General features: G+C 41.4%; 1 protein-coding gene across 3 annotated transcripts in view; it reads right to left on the reverse strand.

Moving 5' to 3' along the window:
- Window positions 1-20,558, reverse strand: part of tiam2a (TIAM Rac1 associated GEF 2a) — a 384,705-nt gene that overhangs the window by 126,758 nt on the left and 237,389 nt on the right. Inside the window, exons 1-3 of one of the 3 annotated variants that reach the window (XM_078556862.1) lie at window positions 18,523-18,615; window positions 6,374-6,478; window positions 3,443-3,521 (exon numbers count right to left, since the gene is read on the reverse strand). In XM_078556862.1, coding sequence (XP_078412988.1) covers window positions 3,443-3,521; window positions 6,374-6,433 — 139 coding nt within the window. In that variant the 5' untranslated portion in view covers window positions 6,434-6,478; window positions 18,523-18,615. Of the gene's footprint in view, window positions 1-3,442; window positions 3,522-6,373; window positions 6,479-7,573; window positions 7,636-18,522; window positions 18,616-20,558 lie in introns of those variants that run through there. The other 2 variants (XM_078556861.1, XM_078556860.1) reach the window with 2 other exon arrangements.

Consider the following 20,558-nt stretch of genomic DNA (forward strand, 5'->3'; position numbering starts at 1 on the left):
ATTATCTCATTCATTCCTTCTAGGACAGGTCATCTTTTCCATGCCATCCCCATCCCTCCCATCAATCCCATCCCATCACTCATGGAAATAATCTCTTCAGCCATGGTAACTTTGCTGTTGGGCTTCCCATACCTGTTTTTGTTCTCCCCCTGCCTCCTTCCAACTGTGAGCAGCCCAGTGTGCACTCCTGTACTCTACACCCCTCATGTGCCTGTGTATGTGCCAGGCACCACCCACCAAATAAATCCACCAGACATGCCCCATAAATTGACCAATCAAAACAACTCAGACAGACAAGGACTGAGTATTACAGATGAATATAAATATTAAATAGTACGTGCAAAGACAAGGGGAATTTTTTTGAATATAAATTGTATGAATAAAAACATTCATGGTAGAATGCTAAGGTTGTGCTTTGCTTCACAGTTATCTACATCTGGAACCTCTGAACTAACCCAAGCACAGGCACCAAGTTTTATTTTGACTGTGAGCATTGCAACTAGAGATCAGCTAGCATTATAAATGTTGCAGAGTACTCCACAATTACAGAGCAGAAGAGGGAATGTTGCTGATGGTTGCATAGTGTTCAGTACCATTCGCAACTCCAGATACTGAAACATTCCTTCCTGCATGCAGCAAGATAAGGAAAGTATCAGGCAATGGCCATCTTCAACATGAGAGAATCTAACCACTTCCCCTTAACATTCAATGACTTTGCAAAATTCCCTACCATCAATATCCTGGGGGTTATGATTTACCAGAAGCTTAACTGGACCAACCATATCAATACTGTGGTTACAAGAGCAGAGGTCAGAGGCTGAGAATTCTGCAGCAAGTATCCCACCTTCCGACTCCCCAAAGCCTGTCCACCATCTACAAGGAACAAGTCAGGAATGTGATGGAATACTGTCCACTTGCCTGGATGAGTGCAACAATCAAAAAGTTTGACACTATCCAAGAGAAAGCAGCCTGCTTGATTTGCATCCCATCCATCACCTTCAACATTCACTCCCTCCACCACTGGCACACAGTGACAGCGGTGTGTCCAATCTTACAAGATATAATGCAGGAATTTGCCAAGGCTCCTCTGACAGCAGCTTCCAAATCCGCAACCTCTACTATCTAAAAGGACAGGGCAACAGGCACGTGGAAACACCATAACCTGCATGTTCCTCATCATGCTGACTTGGAACTATATTGCCGTTCCTTCACTGTTCCAACTGTGGGTGTACCTTCTTCTCAAGGGAAATTAGAGATGGTCAACAAATGTTGGCCTTGCCAGTGATGATCAGGTCTCAAGAACATATAAAAAAAACTCAGCAGGGTAGATGGGGGGGAAGGCACAGAAATTGCAGAAATGGTGATTTTTGCATGAGAACCAGCACTGAGAAAAATTGCAATCAAGAACAAAATAAAACGTATTTATGTTACGGCATATCTGGAATTGATACTAATCCCTTCGTTTAAACATACATTTTTAGGACAATAGTGTCCAAGTCACTGAACATTGGGAAAACTCTGCTCACGCGGGTATCAAGATCCACATTTTCTAAATATTAAAATTAATTATGCACAAGTTGAAAAAGTGTTCATGTCTAAGGTATCCCCTAAACAGGTTTTACAACTCATTTGACACTGCACCAGCTACACTCCCCTAAGTCTCAAGTCAAAGTGATGAGCCTTTCACCTGTAGGGAGCCTTAATCATTGGAGCCAAGCAGTAATCACTTCAGGTAATATGAATCGTCTTCACTCTTCAATTTGATAGTTACATCAATGTTATTAGAGATTTGAACGTATTTATTAAGACTTAACATCCCACTGAAGTTGCAATGGAAATTCAAGTTTCACAAGAGAAGTTTTCATTTAGAGCAACTGAATTTATGCTGATTTAATGCATTTGAAAAGGGATTACTTTTTTCCTGATGAATTGTAAAATATTTGAACATAAGGATGTTTATCTTATGTAACTGATCTGAAATTCAAATGATAAATTTGTGCAATGGAATTGGCCATTAAAAAGTCAATCACGAATGCAGTTAAATTCTAAATGAAGTTATTTAATAAATTCACTAACTTTTCAATTTATTAACATTGAAGTAGTATGAAACACAAGTGTCTAGGCAATAAAACAATGTCTAAGCTTTTTGTCTTGCACTCATCAGAACACTTGCAAGAATACCAATATAAAGGGAAGATAACAATTTATGTGAAGAGAGCGCTGATTAGTTGGCAAGTGGCTTTGCCATGGAGAATATACCACTGATGGTGACTGACAGTTAATTGCCAAGTATTGTTTGAAATTTAAACCAGGTAGCTTGACCCTGACTGGTCAAGTCATTGCTTTGAGGAATGAGTCAGTGAATGGCTGTCACTTTTTTCGTTTAGCTGAAACAGGCACAATGTTCCTTCTGTTTGCGAAGAACAGGGCCCTGAATATTAATATATGTAGCTTCAAGAACACGCAAGTACACCACACTGTGAGCAAGACTGACAATCTTAAACTACTTGTCAGCATAATTCTTATCACACTGAGGATTATTCAGCAACTGTTGCCTGTTACGGATTCACATCTAATGTTGGACACTGTGTTTTGAGTTTTGTAAGCACGGGTTGGTTGGGTACAGTCTGTACCCTGCCTGTTGCAAACAGCGGCTGGAACACGCTGTTTGATATAATCTGCCAGCCTTGATGCTAGGAATGAAGGGATGTACACCCTTCATTCCTAGCATCACACTGCCACTGAAATTCATATACCACATTACTCATTTGTGTGATAGGCAGAACGTCTTTTTGGCTTGATGGTATCCTTTTAGTGGCAAATACTACTTGCAGTAGCAACACATGAAACAGCTAGCCTCACCTGTTGCTCAAAATTTTGAGATACCTTTCCCTTCCAGGGTAATCTGAAGTGGGCTAGGCACTTTTCACGAAAGTGACGGCCTTAGGCCCATTCAGGAGCTTGTGTGATAGAAAGAACATGTACAGACAGAAAGAACATGTACATGCATTGTGCCTATTTCAGCTGAACAAAATAAGTAACAACCATTTGCTACTCATTTCACAGGACAATGCCTTGACCAATCAGGGTCAAGCTACCTGGTTTAAATTTCAAACAATGCTTGGCAGTTAACTGTCAGTCACCATCAGTGGTGCATTCTCCATAGCTACATCACTTGCCAACCAACCAGCACTCTCTTCACATATAGTATAAATTGTTGTTTTCCCCTTATATTGGTATTCTGGAGTGTCCTGATGGGTGGAAGACTTGTCTCTTCTTCCAGCAATACTAAAGTTCTGTACTACCAAATGACTATGAATAAAACAATAGCAATGAGAGAACTGTTGGACATTGCTTTTCATGTTTGGGACATATTTGGAGCCTTCCTCAAACTAAATTGGAAAAAACTGACAAAGTGCCAAACATAATGTTAACCACTTACCAAAGGCAGTTTCAGCTCCTCTCCTCTCAAGATGTATGTGATAAATATTCATCATAGCGATTTCTATTTCATCAAATAACTGCACCCAAAAAGAGGGAGAATATCAAGCTACATTGGTCTTAAAAATGAGGAAATAGGTTGCTACCAACTTTTACAAGATTCTGGATGTTCTAGCTACAGGGTATATCCATATGATCACAATTTTTCAGATTAAATTTCAGGGACACATAGCTATCTTTCCATAATACTGTACAGCTTTGAAAATACCGAAGGTTAAATTGAGTTGAATACATGCAGAATTCATTCCAAATTAAGAAATTGGAAATGGGGCATAATTCACATTTACATAGTGCCTTTGAGGTAGAAAATATCCCAAGGCCAGACACAAAAGAAAGGAATGAATGGGAGAGTTTGGAGAAGTGATCAAAAGCTTGGCCAAAGATCTGGATTTTGAGGTAGTTTTTAAAGATGGAGAGAAAAGTGGACAGGTGGAGGGGTTAAGGATGGGTGTTCCAAAAAGGAGGGCTGAAATGGCAGAAGGCTAAACCAACAGTTAAGTGGAGGGAGGTGGAATGAAAAGATAGCCAGAGGTACAGGTTACAAAGAACCACAGAAATTTGCAGATCCATGGTGGGAATGAGCCATGAACCAATTTATCAATCAGCAAAACGATTTTAAATTCGATGCCTTGGGCAATAGATGGCCAGTGTGAGCTTTGATGGGCAAGCAGAATTAGTGCAGGGCAAGGTTTGGGCAGATGTTTGGGTGACTTGGGAATTTATGGAGAATGAAGGGAAGGAGATTAGCAACAAGGGCATTGAGGCTCCACTGGTAATTATAAGGATTTCAGTGACAATGGGGTGAGATGAGGGTGGAAACACACAATGTTGAAAGTGAATACAAGGCTTGAAAGTTCAGCTCTGTGACAAATAATCCAGAAGTTGCATGCAATTTAGTTCATCTGGAGAAAGCAGCTATGGAGTGTGTGATGAGAGCCTTCAGCTGACCCTGTAGCAATGGATGACACATCAATGGACAGCATGTCAATTGAGAACAGGAATTAATGGATGGATCCTTCCGGAAGGTGACCAGGCAAGGGCAGGAGAAGTCGGTGCTCAAGATACACTGGCTGCATTTGGACAGAAATGGAATGGATCTTGCAAGGAAAACACCATGAGGTAGTGAAGGAAGATAGCATGGTTGCCTTGTATTAAAGATATGCAGTGAAGTTAAGGAGGTTAAGAGGAATAATATATTTCAAACATAGAGGATATAATTGGTGACTATGAAGAGGCTATCATAGTGCTACAGGGAGGATGGAAACTAACTGAAGTGATCTAAACTGGTGTTTGAAAATGCAAGATGTTACATATGATAAAGTAATAGTCAGCAAATCCCTTGATGACCTAGTGAGTAAAAACTAACCCATATAGTGTTGAACCATATAGAGCAAAAAGTTCCAGTTATACTTAGTTATACAGTGTATCCTAAGTTAGCGAATCTCAGCTGATCAGCAATTAAGATGTTACTATTAGCCTCAGCACATTTGGAAGAAAAAGCCACAGTTCCAGCTCGGCTGAGTCGGTAACATTCCTACTTTTGAGTCAGAAGATTGTGGGTTCAAACTACAATCCAGAACTTGATCACACAATTGACACTTCATGGTAGTACTGAGGGAGTGTTGCAATACTGGACAAGACTTCATTTGATTGATAGATTAAACTGATGCACCATTTACTTGCTTAAAAGTATTGACCAACACCACCAAGAGGAGATTAACTAGCTATTCACCTAATTTACAGATTGTAGGAGCTGTTATGTATAAGTGGCTACCACATAATAGAGATTCATTGGTTCTCATAGAGTCATGGAAAGTTTAAGGCACAGAAGAGGCCACTTGGCCCATCGTGTCTGCACTGGCCAAAAACGAGCCACCCAGCCTGATCCCACTTTCCAGCAATTGGTCCGTAGCCCTGCAGGTTACAGCACTTGAGGTGCATATCCAGAGACCTTTTAAATGAGTTGAGGGTTTCTGCCTCTACTATCCTTTCAAGCAGTGAGTTCCAGACCCCCACAAAACTCTGAGTGAAAATACTTTTCCTCATCTCCTCTCTAATCTTTATATCTATGCCCCTTAGTCACTGACCTCTCTGCTAATGTAAATAGGCCCTTCCTATCCACTCTCCAAGTCCCTCATAATTTTGTACATCTCAATCAAATCTCTCTCAGCCTCCTCTGTTCCAAGGAGAATAACTCTAGCCTATTAATCTTTTCTCATAGCTGCAATTGTCCAGTGGCAACATCCTTGTAAATCTCCTCTCTACCCTCTCTAATGCATTTACATCCTTTCATGAGGTGACCAGAACTGCACAGAGTACCCAAGTTGTGGTCTGACTAATATTTTACATAGTTCCAGCATAACCTCTCTGCTCGAATATTCTAAGCCTCGGCTAATAAATTAAAGGATTCCAAATGCCATCTTAACCACCTTATTAACCTGTCCTGCTACCTTCAAGGATCTGTGGACGTTCACTCCAAGGTCCCTCACTTCCTCCACGCCTCTCAGTAACCTTTCATTTATTGTGTATTCCTTTGCTTCTTTTGACCTCCCCAAATATATTACCTCACACTTCTCTGGGTAGAATTCCATTTGCAGTGCTATGCCAATAATGAGGTAAGACATGATATAAGGTTTTTTATCTTTTCTGATTAGTACCTATTATTTATTCTACAAAGTGCTCGTGTGAATGGAAGTTTGGTGAGTGTGTGCTGGTTCTGGCTACAATACTCTTCATGCTTGTACAGCTGAAGTTCATGCATAGAATGGCCTGAAGGATGCCAGCATCCATGGAACTATACAGAAGTATGAATAGTGGCTTCAAGTGGGGAGGTAAACCTTTCTTTAATATAACATATTGTGTCAAATGTTACCTGTTCCTGTATGTAGTCCAATCTGTTTGGAACATAACATTCCATGTTATTTTGCACCATTTTTCTAAGGCGAACACAGTGATGAACTGGATCCAGTTGCCTTATCTGCATGGGACAGAGGTATTGGTTAATTATTGCATACATCATAGGTTTGTAACGTTAGAACCTAAAATGATCTGGTATGGAGTGATTTTGTATTTTTGTTGCTGCACAATTCCCACTAAGATGGCAATTGGTCAACCTGCTCTCGTTGGCAGAGTGTGCAGATCAGGATAATTCACCATTACTCAAGGTTGGAAATCAATCAACATCATATAAATCAAACAGCACATCTGGTTATTATCAAATCACTTCTTGTGGGAGCTTGCTGTGCACAGGTTGACAGCCATGTTTCCTACATTACAAAGGCGATAACATTCCAAAAAAGTACTTCATTGGCTGTAAAGCACTTTGGGGTGTTGAGAACATGAAGAACACTATCTCCATCCAAGTCTTTCTTTATTATATCTCCACAGGAGAAGTAAAATCTATGCTTAGGAAATATCAAATATGAGGCCTGACAACACAGTGGGAGTGATAATGAATATAATAATTGCAATGAAAATACTTTCTGTATCTTTTAGGAAAATAAACATATACAGCCATCAATATTCAACAGGAATACAATAGTTAGTACCATAAGTTGACTACAAATTTACAATTATAGTCAATGAAAGCACTTGCATTCCAGTCATAGCAACCCTATGATTCATCAGCCATCATCATGCACAGCTAGATGCAGTTTAATCAGATCTCCTCTTCATCTCATGGAGGTAGAGCTGAAGAGAAAAACTGACCATTTGTCTCTCCCTCTCCAAAATCAGCAAAGCAATTGGAGAAACTGGTTTCCTTCTTTAAAAAAAATTGCAAGTAACCCCCATGTACAGGCAACAGGGAGATCATTGGTGAGAGGAGGTGGTGTTTATTTTTATCTTTTTAAATGGAGCTACCACGCATATTACAATTGTTTAGTGATATATTTAAAATTTATTTGATTTGATTTTTGTCTCAAATATTTTGTTCAGTGCAAAAAAAATACAACACAGTTTTACATATTGCCTTTATAATACTGGTCTTTTACTAAAAGTAATTAAGTAGGCATTCTCACTCATGCAGTCAGTATACCATTGAATCACACAAACATTCATGCCCTCCACTCACCAGCAGACTTGAAATGTGAGAATGAGATAATCAGCTCAGAAGTAGTAGATAGCAGAGATCGCTGAAGAAAGGAAATCATGAAGTACAGGAAAGGAAGAGAGAAAAGAAACAGTAGGTCAAATGCTTTAATCAACCAGTGGAGATTTTCTTTTCCCCCTGGAAAGTACAACATACCATCAGATTGATACACAAATGCAAAGGACTTGCATGCAAATTGCTATGGCATTTTTTAATGGGGAGTACAGGTACTGTCAGTTATAGAAGATGTATTCTTCAAAACTATTACCTACTAGACAGTTGGGAACCACACAAAACACAAGACAACTCATTTTTTATAATGTTTCTATTAGAGAAGGAGCCAAAAGAAGGCAATGGAGGTAGCCTTATGGCTTGGGTCGGTAATTGATTGGGAGCAAGAGACAGAGATTAGGGATAAAGGGATCCTTTTGACTGACAGCATGTGACAAGCGGTGTTCCCCAGGCAGTGTGTACATAGGAACAGAAAGTTTCAGAGGAACAGGGAATAAAAATGAACAGGAAGTGCTGGAAACACTTAGCAGACTGGTCAGCACCTGAAATGAGAGAAGACGAGTTAATGTTTAAAATGCAGACAATGTGATGGACCATTAGAGATTTCACAACAAGAGTAGTGTATAAGAAAGATAGATCTGAATTTCTTCCACTTGAAGATCTTTTCCTTCAGCAGATATCCCATTTACACAGGAGTAGGAATAGGCCATTCAGGCTCTCAAGGCTGTTCCACCATTCAATTACATCATGGATTATTTGTACCTCAACTCTATTTCCCTTGTCACCCTTACCTAAACAAAAAAATCTACTGATCACAATCTTAAGAGTTTCAATTGATCCAGCATCCACAGCCTTTTGGAGGGAACAATTCTAGATTTTCCGCGAACTTTGCGAAAAAGTTCTTCTTTCACCCTTAAATGGGCTAAGTCTAAGATTATGCCTTCTTGTGCTGGATACATACCCTATTTAATCATTTTATCATTTTAAATCACTCAATTCAATTATGCCTCAATTTTCTAAACCCAAAGGAATACAAGCCAGGTTTGTGCAATCTGTTTTCATCACTGGCGCTGGTAACAGTCTGGTGAGTCTGTACTACTCTCTCCAAGGCCAAGACTTTCATAAGTTGCTGTGCTCAAAACCAAACATTTTTAAAACTTTGTTCTTGAGATGTGAGCGTCACTGGCTAGGGCAGCATTTATTGCCCATCCCTAATTGTCCTTGAGAAGGTGGTGGTGAGCTGCCTTCTTGAACCATTGCAGTGTAGGTACACCCATAGTACTGTTAGGGTAGGAGTTCCAGGATTTTGACCAGCGACAGGGAAGGAATGGCAATTATATAGTAAGAATGATGTGTGACTTGAAGGAGAGCATCAGGTGATTGTGTTCCCATGTGCTTGCTGCCTGTGTTCTTCTAGGTGGTAGAGGTTGCGTGTTTGGAAGGTGCTGTTGAAGGAACCTTGATGAATTGCTGCAGTGCATCTTGTAAAAGGTACACAAGGCTATCACTATGCACCAGAGGTGGAGGAGCGACTGTTTAAGGTGGTGGTTGTGGTGCTGATCAAGCAGGTTGTTCTGTCCAGGATGGTGTTGAACTACTTGAATACAGTCAGAGTTGTACACATCCAGGCAAGTGGAGAGTGACCAGGTTTTGGGTAGTCAGGTGGTGAATTACTCACTGCATATTTCCCAGCCTCTGACCTGCTCATGTTCACAGTACTTACATGGCTGGTCCAGTTCAGTTTCTTTTCTTTTATTTATTCTTTCATGGGACATGTGTCGCTGGCAAGGCCAGCATTTATTATCCATCCCTAATTGTTGTTGAGAAGGTGATAGTGAGCCACCTTCTTGAACCGCTGCAGTCCATGTGGTGTAGGTACACCCATAATGCTGTTAGGGAGGGAGTTCCAGGACTTTGACCCAGCGTCAGTGAAGGAATAGTGAGATAGCTCCAAGTCAGGATAGTGTGTGACTTGGAGGGGGGGACTTGCAGGTGGTGGTGTTCCCATTCATGCTGTATTTTTCCTTCTAGGTGGTAGAGGTTGTGGATTTGGAAGGTGCTGTTGAAGGAGTCTTGGTGAGTTGCTGCAGTGCATCTTGTAGATAGTAGCACTGCTGCCACTGTGCGTCGATAGTGGATGGGGTGCAAATCAAGTGGACTACTTGACCCTGAATGGTGTTGAGCTTCTCGAGTGTCATTGGGGCTGCACTTATCCAGGCAAGGGGAGAATATTCCATCACATTCCTGACTTGTGCCTTTTAATTAGTGGACAAGCTTTTGGGAGTCAGGAGGTTACTCACTCTCCACAGAATTCCAAGCTCTGATCTGCTGGAAATAGTAGTTGCCAAGATGTTGATGGTGGGAGATTAAGCAATGGTAATGCCATTGAATGTCAAGGGAAAATAGCTAGATTCCTTCTTGTTGGAGATGGTCATTGCCTGGCACTTGTGCGACACAAATGTTACTTGTACTTACCAGCCCAAGCCCGAACGTTATCCAGGTCTTGCTGGCACAGGCTGCTTCAGTATCTAGGGAGTTGCAGACAATACTAAACACTGTGCAATCATCAGCAATCATCCCCACTTCTGATCTTATGACAGAGGGAAGGTCATTGATGAAGCAGCTGAAGATGGTTGGGCCTAGGACACTACCCTGAGGAACTCCTGCTGTGAGGTCCTAGGGCTCAGATGATTGGCCTCCAACAACCACAATCACCATTCTTTGTGTGAGGGATGACACCATCCAGTAGAGAGCTCCCCCGCAGCCCCCCCACCACCCCATGATTCCCATTAACTTCAATTTTGCTAGTGCTCCTTGGTGTCACACTCAGGCAAAAGCTGCCTCGATGTCAACGGCAGTCACTCTCATCTCACCTCTGGAATTCAGCTCTATTATCCACTTTTGGACCAAGGCTTATGAAGTCTGGTGTCAAGTGGCCTTGACAGAACCCAAACTGAACATTCGTGAACAGATTGTTGCTGAGTGGGTGCTGCTTGATAGCATTGTCGACACACCTTCCATCACTTTGCTGATTGTCCACCACCATTCAAAATTGGGATGTGGCAGGATTGCAGAGCTTTGATCATTGTTTGTTTGTGAGATCACTTAGCTTTGTTTGCAGCATGCTGCTTCTGCTTTTTAGCACGTATTACAATCCTGTGCTGTAGGTTCAGGAGACTGGTTTCTCCATTTCAGGTAGGCCTGATGCTGTTCCTGGCATGCTCCTCATTAAACCAGGGTTGGTCCCCTGGCTTGATGGTAATGGAAAAATGATGAATAGTTGCAGTTTATGATAAGGTCCTGATTGGACTAAAACATCCTCAGTGGGGGAATGGAGTGGTGGGAATGGAGAAGAGGGTGGTAAGGAAAAGATTAAAAATGAAAAATGTCAAATGAGTCCTTCCCTTAATTCTTCAACTTGACTTAGAATCTCTCCAGCTAGGGACAGGTTACAGCCTCAACAAACAGTAGATCAGGAAATGAGATGAAAAACTGGAAACAGCCTCCAGCACCCAATCACAAATACTCCTTTGTGCTTGAGATTACTGCTGGCAAAAGCCATACTTCATCTTCCAAGAAAACTCCAGAAATCTCAGAGCACAAACCAGGGGCAAGAATGAAGAAAAATTGGAACAGTAACCTTTATCCTGTAACTTCAATTTAGTGACGCTGATACCTAATTTCCAGCAATTCTGAAGTAGACAAATTTTCTAAGACTTGGAAAGAAATTGCCATAACACTGCAGTAAAGAAAAAAAAACAGGACTTTAGGATTTAAGATGATCTCAGTGAGATGCCAAATCCTAAGAGGGGCATTGTCTCAATGAAATTGGCCAAGTTAGATACAAGGAAGATAAAATGTGGAATATATGTGAGGAAAGAACAGTCTCAATTTACAGACAGTTTAATATGCCCAAAAGCATGAATGTCATATTTTCTGCTGTTTTTTTGTTTCAGAAAGCTTAATTTCCAAATCATCAACTATGACTTGACCTGTAAACCTAGACTGATTACATTACAAACAGCTTTAATATCCAGCAGCATTCTACAGAATCATTAAATTTATTTTCTAAGTCATATTTTTAAATAAGTCCATACTTCAAAAAGCATTGCATTAAAATAATTTTTGACAGCTCATCTTTTCTCCATTGTATATGAGAATTTATTTTGGAAGGATTGGGCTTTGGTATAGTTACTTGTCAGTCTAATCGTGTTCATCCTAATTAAAACAGGGACTGAGAAAGGATGATTTGCATTTTTGTCTTTTAATGCCCAGAACATTACTCCAGCTCTATGCAGCCAACCAAATTCTCCCTCATTTGGAAAAACACAATCTCATGCCCTCCCACTGGAGCATGGGGTTGTCAACTTTGGTTGGAAGCATTTCTGGAGGCTTGATCTCGTGACTTTGAGGTGGGAAATTTATGTTACTGATCATCCGAGTTGCTGGAGACAGCTCTCAGGGGATCCCAAATCCAGAAAATACGTTATTCCTGTGGGGGGGAAATAAAGAGCAACTTGCATTTATTTTTTCCTGTTTCTCTCATTGGACAACAAAAACAGGAACTTAAACTGGCAGTCACAACGTGGTGGAGGGACGCAAAAGTGGTGAGAAAAGCAGGGAGAGAGAAACAATAACTTGCATTTATATAGTGCTTTTAATGTGACAAGACATTCCAAGCTGTTCACTGGGGCATTATAAAAGATATGACGCACTACAAGATATGCCAAGCTACATCAAGAGGTATTGGGCAGATGATTAAAAGTTTAACTAAAGATTGGGTTTTAAGGAGTATCTTAAAAGAAGGAAAGTGAGGTAGAAAGGAGAAGAGGCTTACGGGGGGGATTCCAGAGCTTAGGGTCTAGGCAGCTGAAGGCATTGCCATCAATAGTGGAGCAATTAAAATTGGAATGGAATGGATGTATTGATGGACCAAATGGCCTCTTTCTGTGCCATGATGACTATGATTCAAGAGATCAGAATTAGGTGAACACAGATATCTCGGGCAGTTGTGGGGCTGGAGGAGATTACAGACATGGCAAGGCCAAGGAGCAATTTGAGAACAAGGGTGAGCATTTTGTGGGAGGGTGGCCAAAATGGAACAGGCATGTCTAGAGGCAACAAAGGCAAGAATGAAGGTTTCAACAGTCGATGAGCTGAGAGGTGGGGGGCAGGGGAGGCAGTGGGGGAGTTAGATAATGTCACAGAGGAGGAAATAGACGGTCATACTGATTGCATCGATATGTGATCAGAAGCTCATCACGGGATCAAATATGACACCAAGATAGTGAACAACCTGGTTGAGCCTCAGCATTTGTCAGTGAGAGGGATGAAGTTGGTAGTTAGGGAACGGAGTTTGTGCTGGTGACTGAAGACACTGGTTTCAGTCTTCCTAATATTTAATTGTAAGAAATATGTGCTAATCCAGAACTGGATGTCGGACAGCAGTCTGACAGATTGTGGAAGGATTGAGAGAGGTGATGGTGAGGTAGAGCTTGGTGTTAACAACATACATGTGGAAACTTACATGTTTCTGAATGATGTCCCAGAGGCAGCATGTAGATGAGAAATAAGGGTGGAGGGCAAAGATAGATCTTTGGGGAATGCTAGAAGCAAGTCTGTTGGCAGGCAGAAAAGTCATTGCAGGTAATTCTCTGGTTATTATTAGATAGATAGGAATGGAACCAAGCGAGTGCAGTCCCACTCAGTTGGATGACAGTGAATAAGTATTAGAGAAAAATAGTGCGATCAACCCAGTCAAAGGGTGCAGACTGGTTGGGAAGATTGGGAAGGATAGTTTACCTTTGTCACAGTCACATAGGATGTCTTTTGTGACTTGGGTGAGAGTCGTTTTGGTACAGTGGCTGGGGTAGAAACCGGATTGGAGAGATTCAAACATGGGAGTTCAAGGAGAAAGAGTTAAAAAAAAGACAAAAAAGAGAATGGGAAAGATAATAAGGTAATATCAAAAAGGGTTTGGTGTTGACTTCATTTCACAATGATACAAGTGTTTTACTGTCACTTGAATCACTGAAATTTAAGAAGGCCAATCTAGCTTGACTCACATAGGAATCTTTACATAGAGTCCACAGGAATTAAACAGGCTATTCAGGCCATCTGGTGTGTGCCAGAATTTATGTTTCACTTAAGCCTCCTCCCATCTGTTTTCTTTTTTTTCTTGGTCCTTCATCAGCTTCCCCTTCAAAGCATCTACCTGAGGGGCCTCAACTGCGCCTTGTTCTCATGCATTATCATTCTGCAAAAAGAGGTTCCTCCTGAATTCACAGTTGGATTTATTAGTGAGCATTATATATTTATGGCCAATGATCCCTCTAAGCTGCATAGCAGTACAGCAACCCAGAAATCCCCACAGAGGTCGAGCACAAATTGGCTTCTTTAAATAATTGCGTGTGCATGAAATTTAAACAGTGCATGGAATTAGACGAATAGGTCATGCACAACAAAAAATATTAACGGGAACACTGTTTATTGCCTCTAGCTTTGCAAGTAGAAACATTTTCTCTCTGTCTACCCTATCAGACACTTCCATGATCTGGAAAATTGCAATCAGTTAGGCATGTGCGATCATTGGGCCTGGGAGCAGCTGGGAAATGGACCCCCAACTGCCAGCATGAAACACGTGCTGAAATGCTCAGCGCTGCCGGGGTTGGAAGAGGGCGGGCAATAACGTCATCGCAGGTGCAGGTGGGCACTGCGAGAGGGCTCCCTGAAGGCAGGCAGCTGCCTCAGGGAGCTGCAGACCTGCAAATAATGCAAGAAAGCTATAAAAAGCTGCAAAAAAATGTCCACGCATTACAATCAAGCACCTGAAAAATTTTGACCCCCGATATTTATTTTAATTTTATTTCCTAACTGAGATTTCATCCCACCCTTGGATGAGGTTTGATGAAAAATGTAAAGGCCGCTTGGCCGATACACCCATCTGCCAACCGTAAGGTTGGATGGGCCACGAAAAATTGCAGACAATTGCGCCATTAATGGGTTTAACTGCCTGCTTAATTGCCGGCGGGCGGGTTTCAGTCTCTTGCACGCGCTCACCGAGCGAAATATCTTGCGAGTGCACGATGACATTGGGATGCTTGTCCGACATCATCTCGCACGATTTTATGCCCCATTGGGTTGGGCGCGTGCCCTCCCGCGGATGTAAAGTTCTGCCCCAGGTCACCCCTCAGCCTTTCCCTTTCTAGAGAACAGAGCTGAAGAATGTTCAACCTTTTGTGGTAAGTATACCCTCTCAGCTCTAGTATAATCTTTGTGAATCTGTTTTATACCTTCTCCAGTGCCTCTACATCCTCTTTATAATATACAGATCAGATCTGTGCACAGTACTCCAAATGTGGTCTAACCAAGGGTCCATACAAGTTTAACATCAACCTCACTGCTTTACAATTGTAACTCCAGTGGAACTCAACCCTAGTTCTCAATTTTTCCTTTTTTAAAATACAAGACCTTATTAACCCATGACACCACTTTTAGTGGTTTGTGTATCTGTAGCCCTGATCTTTTTGCTTCCCTACCCCATTTGGGCTCATTATTGAAGCAGTATGTAGCCTCCTTATTCTCCAGACCAAAATTCACCACATGGCATTTAAAGTCATTTACCAATTACATGCCCAGTTTGCAATTTAATTAATATCTTCTGATATTTTTACACGTTCTTCCTCATTATTAAATATACTCACCCAAATCAGTGTCATCTGATCCCAGAGTCTAAATCACTAATGCAAATTTTGAACTGTGGTCCCAGTGCCAAACCTTGTGGAACACCATTTTCCTGTCTAAATAGCTAATTTTGCTAATTTATTTTATATATGTAATACTGCCTGTGCTATACCTTCCCTAAATTATTTTACCATACACAGATGCAATCAATCCAGGCCTGGAATTTATTGGGGGGGCGGGGAGATAGATGGCTCACCCCACCACCCTGCCCCCTCCCCAGAAGGAAACTTGAACAGCAGCAGGCACACCCGAAAGAAGCCTGACCCGCAGCCACAATGCGTTGCCAGCAGGTTAAACAAGCTCTCAGTGGGACTTCCGCCCCTCAGTGGGCAGGAAGTCTCATCTTCAAGAGCTGCCAAACAATATGATTGGCCAACAGCTCTAGCAGTCCCGGCAGCACTACAGCTCAGTAGTGGGCACTGCCGAGACTGCAAGGAGGAGCAGGAAGAACAACAATGGCTGCCGCAGACAGTTAATTCTCAGGCTTTTAGGACAGGGAGGGATCCAAGGGCCCAGGGAGGGGGGAGAAAGGAGTTGGGGAGCTGGGTTTTGGATGGCAGGCAGTGAGCAATGAAGTCCACGAGGGGTGGTGATATCTTGGGGTTTGCCCCGATGCGCTTCCCCCTTCCTTCCCCTCTTTTTTCAATTTAGCCTCAAAATATGGCCTTCCCACTCCTGCCCACGACGAGGTGTCAGCTGTGGCTCAGTTCATAGCACCCTCGCCTTTGAATCAGAGGGTTGTGGGTTCATGTCCCACTCCCGGAAACCAAGAACTGTGATTGTACTCGAAAGAGTTGCAGTCTGTGACTGTTGATAACTCGAAAGAGTCTCCTGCCCACAACAACTTTGTTATTGCATGTGCAGTGCAATATAACTCGAAAGAGTATCCCAGTCAATTGGCCTTGTAACAAGCTCAATTGATCTTTAATTGATTATTTAAATATGGTGTGCGAGCTATCAATTTCGGAGCCTGCCCCCTCCCATATTATGGGGGCTAGCTAGGGGCTGGGCATGAAGGTGGTGAACTGTGCACCCCTCAGATTTTATGTGCGCCCCCAACCATTGGAAATAGACCCATTGGGGGGGCAGCACATAAAATCCAGCCCCAGGAGTTCTATTACCTTTTCTTCTAATGTCTTCTGCACGTTGTTAGTCTCCCTGGCAAAATTGCTATTCAATTGCATTCCTTAATGGCCCTGTCCTGGTATTTTTTTTTAAATTGTGTGTGTTGATAGAATATTTTACAATTTATTTTTTACATTCTTTGATAACCTACTTTCTTAATTCTTCTTTACTTTCCTAATTTTAAAACTATTTTCTGAAACATTTTTATTTCTGTTTGTCATCCCCCTTTATTGTCTGTGTACTTAGCATATGCATTTTCCTTCAGTTTCAATTTTGATGTTATCTCTTTACCTGGCATTTCATTTTTGACTAGTTTGTTCTTGTATTTTAGTAGAATATATTTCTCTTAATTTCTATTGAGCACACTTAAATATTTTGCACAGCTATTCTGTGTTTCAAAAAATCCCTTGTTGTTCCTCAACCCTTCAAAATGAGAGTGTTTTCCAATTACCTTAGTCTTTGTTTTGCTAAGTCTTTATTTTTTAAAACTTATGAAATTATGACTGCTTTTGCCCAGATGTTACTCTACACTTAATTCCCTTATCTGCCTTTGCTTATTTCCCATTAATAGATCAAACATTGATTCCTCTCTTGTTTCTCATGTACGAAGAAAGACAGCAGTCCTAAACGCAATGTGCAATTTACATTTCCTTTCCCATCTCTTCTTTCCAGTTTATTTAGCTTTACCTATGTACTGTTCATGGCATCATCCAACCATCAGTGTGTCATCACTGCTCAATAAATGCTGACAAGATAATTCTTCCCAGTCATTAAAATGTATATAATGGTAGATCAAGTTACCAGAGTTTATTTCAACTTCTAAATGTTTTGGCATCTGCTGTTTTTACTCCACACGCCTATCCTTTCTGGTGTGAAATCATTCCTTCCAAATGACGTGATAGGTGATCAGCTACAAACATATCCTCTTGTAGATTCAATTTGGTTGCTTTATTTATAACTGAAGAACAGCTGTGATGTGAATTAAAAATGAAAGTACAGTGAACTGAGCTTAACAGGCCATCCCATGACCTACACGCATGCATGCAGCTGGTGGCTATTATAAACATGATTACGTTTTTGGTGTGAGGCAACTTGCCAGGGATGCAATTGGTGCGTGGGCAAATGTTTGATCTGAGATTTTCCATCAGTGTTCACAGTGCTAACTTTAGTTTCTCTGAAGTTCTTATATACTTTAGCCTTCAAGGAGTCATGAGCATAATCCTGAAGTAAGACACTGCCCTTGTCCACAAGTTAATGAATATCCCAATCTAACATAAGGAGCTCAGACTAGTTCAAGCTCAGCTTGAACTATTTCAAGCTCACCATTTGAAAACACACTTAACACTGTAACAAATCAATAACTTGTACTGCAGCAAAACTGACTTGGCACTGCACGAGAATTAACAATGAATAGCTCTTCAAATCCTATTCTTTCAACTTTTCCTGAACCATAGTGTATAAAATTATATACAGTATCTCACTGAGAAACATCACAGAATGATTAATTGATTTGGATTGTTGATCACATGAAAGGTCACTCTGTTTGTTCCAATTTAATTTGTAATGCTGATGATTTCACTAATGGACACGATCTATCAGCGACAGAGCTTCAACAGATAGGTCAAGGCAGAACTTGTGACAGTTGATGAACAACAGGATATAGAGAACTTGAACTGAAACCGAGTAGCTCTAGACATACTACTGGCCCTCATGTGGAGAATGACAGATTGCTGAGATTTCAAACCATAGATTCATTGTCGCAGGCTGCAAAATAAATTGCACCAACAGCTTTAATCCCTGTATGATTGACAGGGGAACCTTTTTTTTTAAAGTAAGGGTTGTTTCTAGGTTTTAACCTTCTACTGCTTTCCACTCCTCTTCCAATTTCCTTCCTCCTCTCCTAAAGACTGACTCATGTCTGGATACAGTTCCTTGGGTGCCACAACACTCCAGTACCTCACACAAGTGTCCATTTCTCATCAGTGAGCTAAAACTAACTTGAAGCAGGAAGGGAACAGTAGAGCAAGGGAAAAGGTTCAAAGATGACTCACTGTTTTGCTGCAATTCCTACTGTGGAATTTTTTAAAATAAATGTTTAAACAACTCAACCTCTGTAGTAACTGTAGCTTTAAAGACTGTAGTGACTGAAGTTTTAAGACTTATCGTACTGTGTAGTATCATGTGACAGTGTGAACGAATCAGTCCAAAGCGTGGGGAACCTTAGGGGTGAAGTTTGTGTTTAGCTGTGGTTCTAGATGGAAGCATGTAACTGCTGTTGAAGCCCTGTAAATAAAGTTCACTTTTTCTGATGAGCAACCTGTCTGGAAAATCAAGTCCAGAACAACTGGTGAGGAGGATAAATTGGTTCCGGTGCTGTCCCTCGCCCAGTGAATGTGAGTATCTTGTTTTACACAGAAGGAAGGAAAAATATACTCACCAGGTATGCCACTTTTTTGGCAGGATTGTGGGAGTTAAACTTATAATTTAATCTGTAGTTTGACGGCCCCGAATGCTCCCGATTCGAAAACCTTCAGCGAATTGGTAGAGCTTGTAAAGGGTCATTTTCAACCCAAACCCTCTATAATCATGCAGAGGTTCAAATTTAATTCAAGAGTAAGAGCCCCAGGGGAAACCATAGCAACATGCGTAGCAAAATTGAAACAGCTAACTGAACAATGTGACTTTGGGGAGACCCTAAACAATATGTTAAGGGATTGTTTGGTCTGCGGTGTGCACGATGATGCCATTCAATGACGGTTATTAGCTGAAGTAAATATCAATTTTAAAAGAGCATTGGAAATAGCACTTGTGATGCAAGGTGCTGAGCAGGATTCACAGGCCTGACAGGGTGTACAAAATGCCACCGTTTTCCAGTTGGGGCAGGAACAGACCATTGGGCATGGCGCGAAAACCAGGAATCAGCCACGAAGCGGGAAGCAGTCCTTACTACCCAAAATTTTTTTAAAATATACGGGAGACAGCTCAGCAGCAAATCTGAAAATGATTTGTTACCAATGTGGAAGTAACCATATCCCTGAAACTTGCCATTTTAAAGAGGTGGAGTGCCATTATTGTCATAAAAGAGGGCACACACTGAAGCAATATAAAGCAGGATTGAGACATATTCCCAGGCAGCAAACTAAACTGATCAAAGTACATAATGTGGAAGAACCAGAAACCACTAATTCCAATGTTTATTCTCTATTTAATGTGAAAGTAGGGAAAACAGAGCCAATCACTGTTACTCTGCAGGTCAATGGAAAACCTTATGAAAGTGAGGCCGGTGCATCAGCCACTGTAGTGGGGAAGCACACATTCCAATATTTAAACAAGGGTACTCAACAATTAAATATGGAGCAGACTTCAACCAAATTGAAAATGTATACTGATGAAGACATACAAGTGAAAGGTATTACCACTGTGCCTGTTTATTACAAGCACCAGACAGCACACCTCCCTGTGATTGTAGTGGAAGGTGAAGGACCAAGCCTTCTAGGTCGTGATTAGAAATTAAACTAAATTGGTCTGAAATTTCCCAGCTGAGAGTTGGAGGACTGGCAGAGAAAAGCTGCTAAAGAAATATGACAAGGCCTTTCGAGAGGAACTGGGGAAAATGAAGGGACTGCAGGCTAAGATCTATGTTGACACTGAAGCAACACCTCTTTTTTTTAAAACCAGGCTTGTGCCTGATGCCCGAAGAGAGATGGTTGACACCAAACTAAACTGTTTAGAGAAGCTGGGTATTATTCAGACAGTTCAATTTTTGAAATGGGCAGCACACATGTTCCCTGTCTTGACACTGGATCAGACCATCCATATCTGTGGGGGTTATAAGTTAACAGTAAACAAGGCTGCCAAGTTGGACAAGTACCCTATCCCCAGGATCGATGATCTGTATGCCAAATTAGAGGGAGGGAGAATGTACACTAAATTAGATATGAGTCATGCATATCAGCAGCTGGAACTGGATGATACATCTAGAGGATTTTTAACCATAAACACACACAAAGGGTTGTATCAATACACATGCCTGCCTTTCGGTGTTTCTTCGGCCTGCACGATTTTCCAGAGGACAATGGAGAGCTTG

The sequence above is a fragment of the Cetorhinus maximus genome, chromosome 14 (assembly GCF_964194155.1).
Source record: "Cetorhinus maximus chromosome 14, sCetMax3.hap1.1, whole genome shotgun sequence".
NCBI classification, from domain to species: domain Eukaryota; kingdom Metazoa; phylum Chordata; class Chondrichthyes; order Lamniformes; family Cetorhinidae; genus Cetorhinus; species Cetorhinus maximus.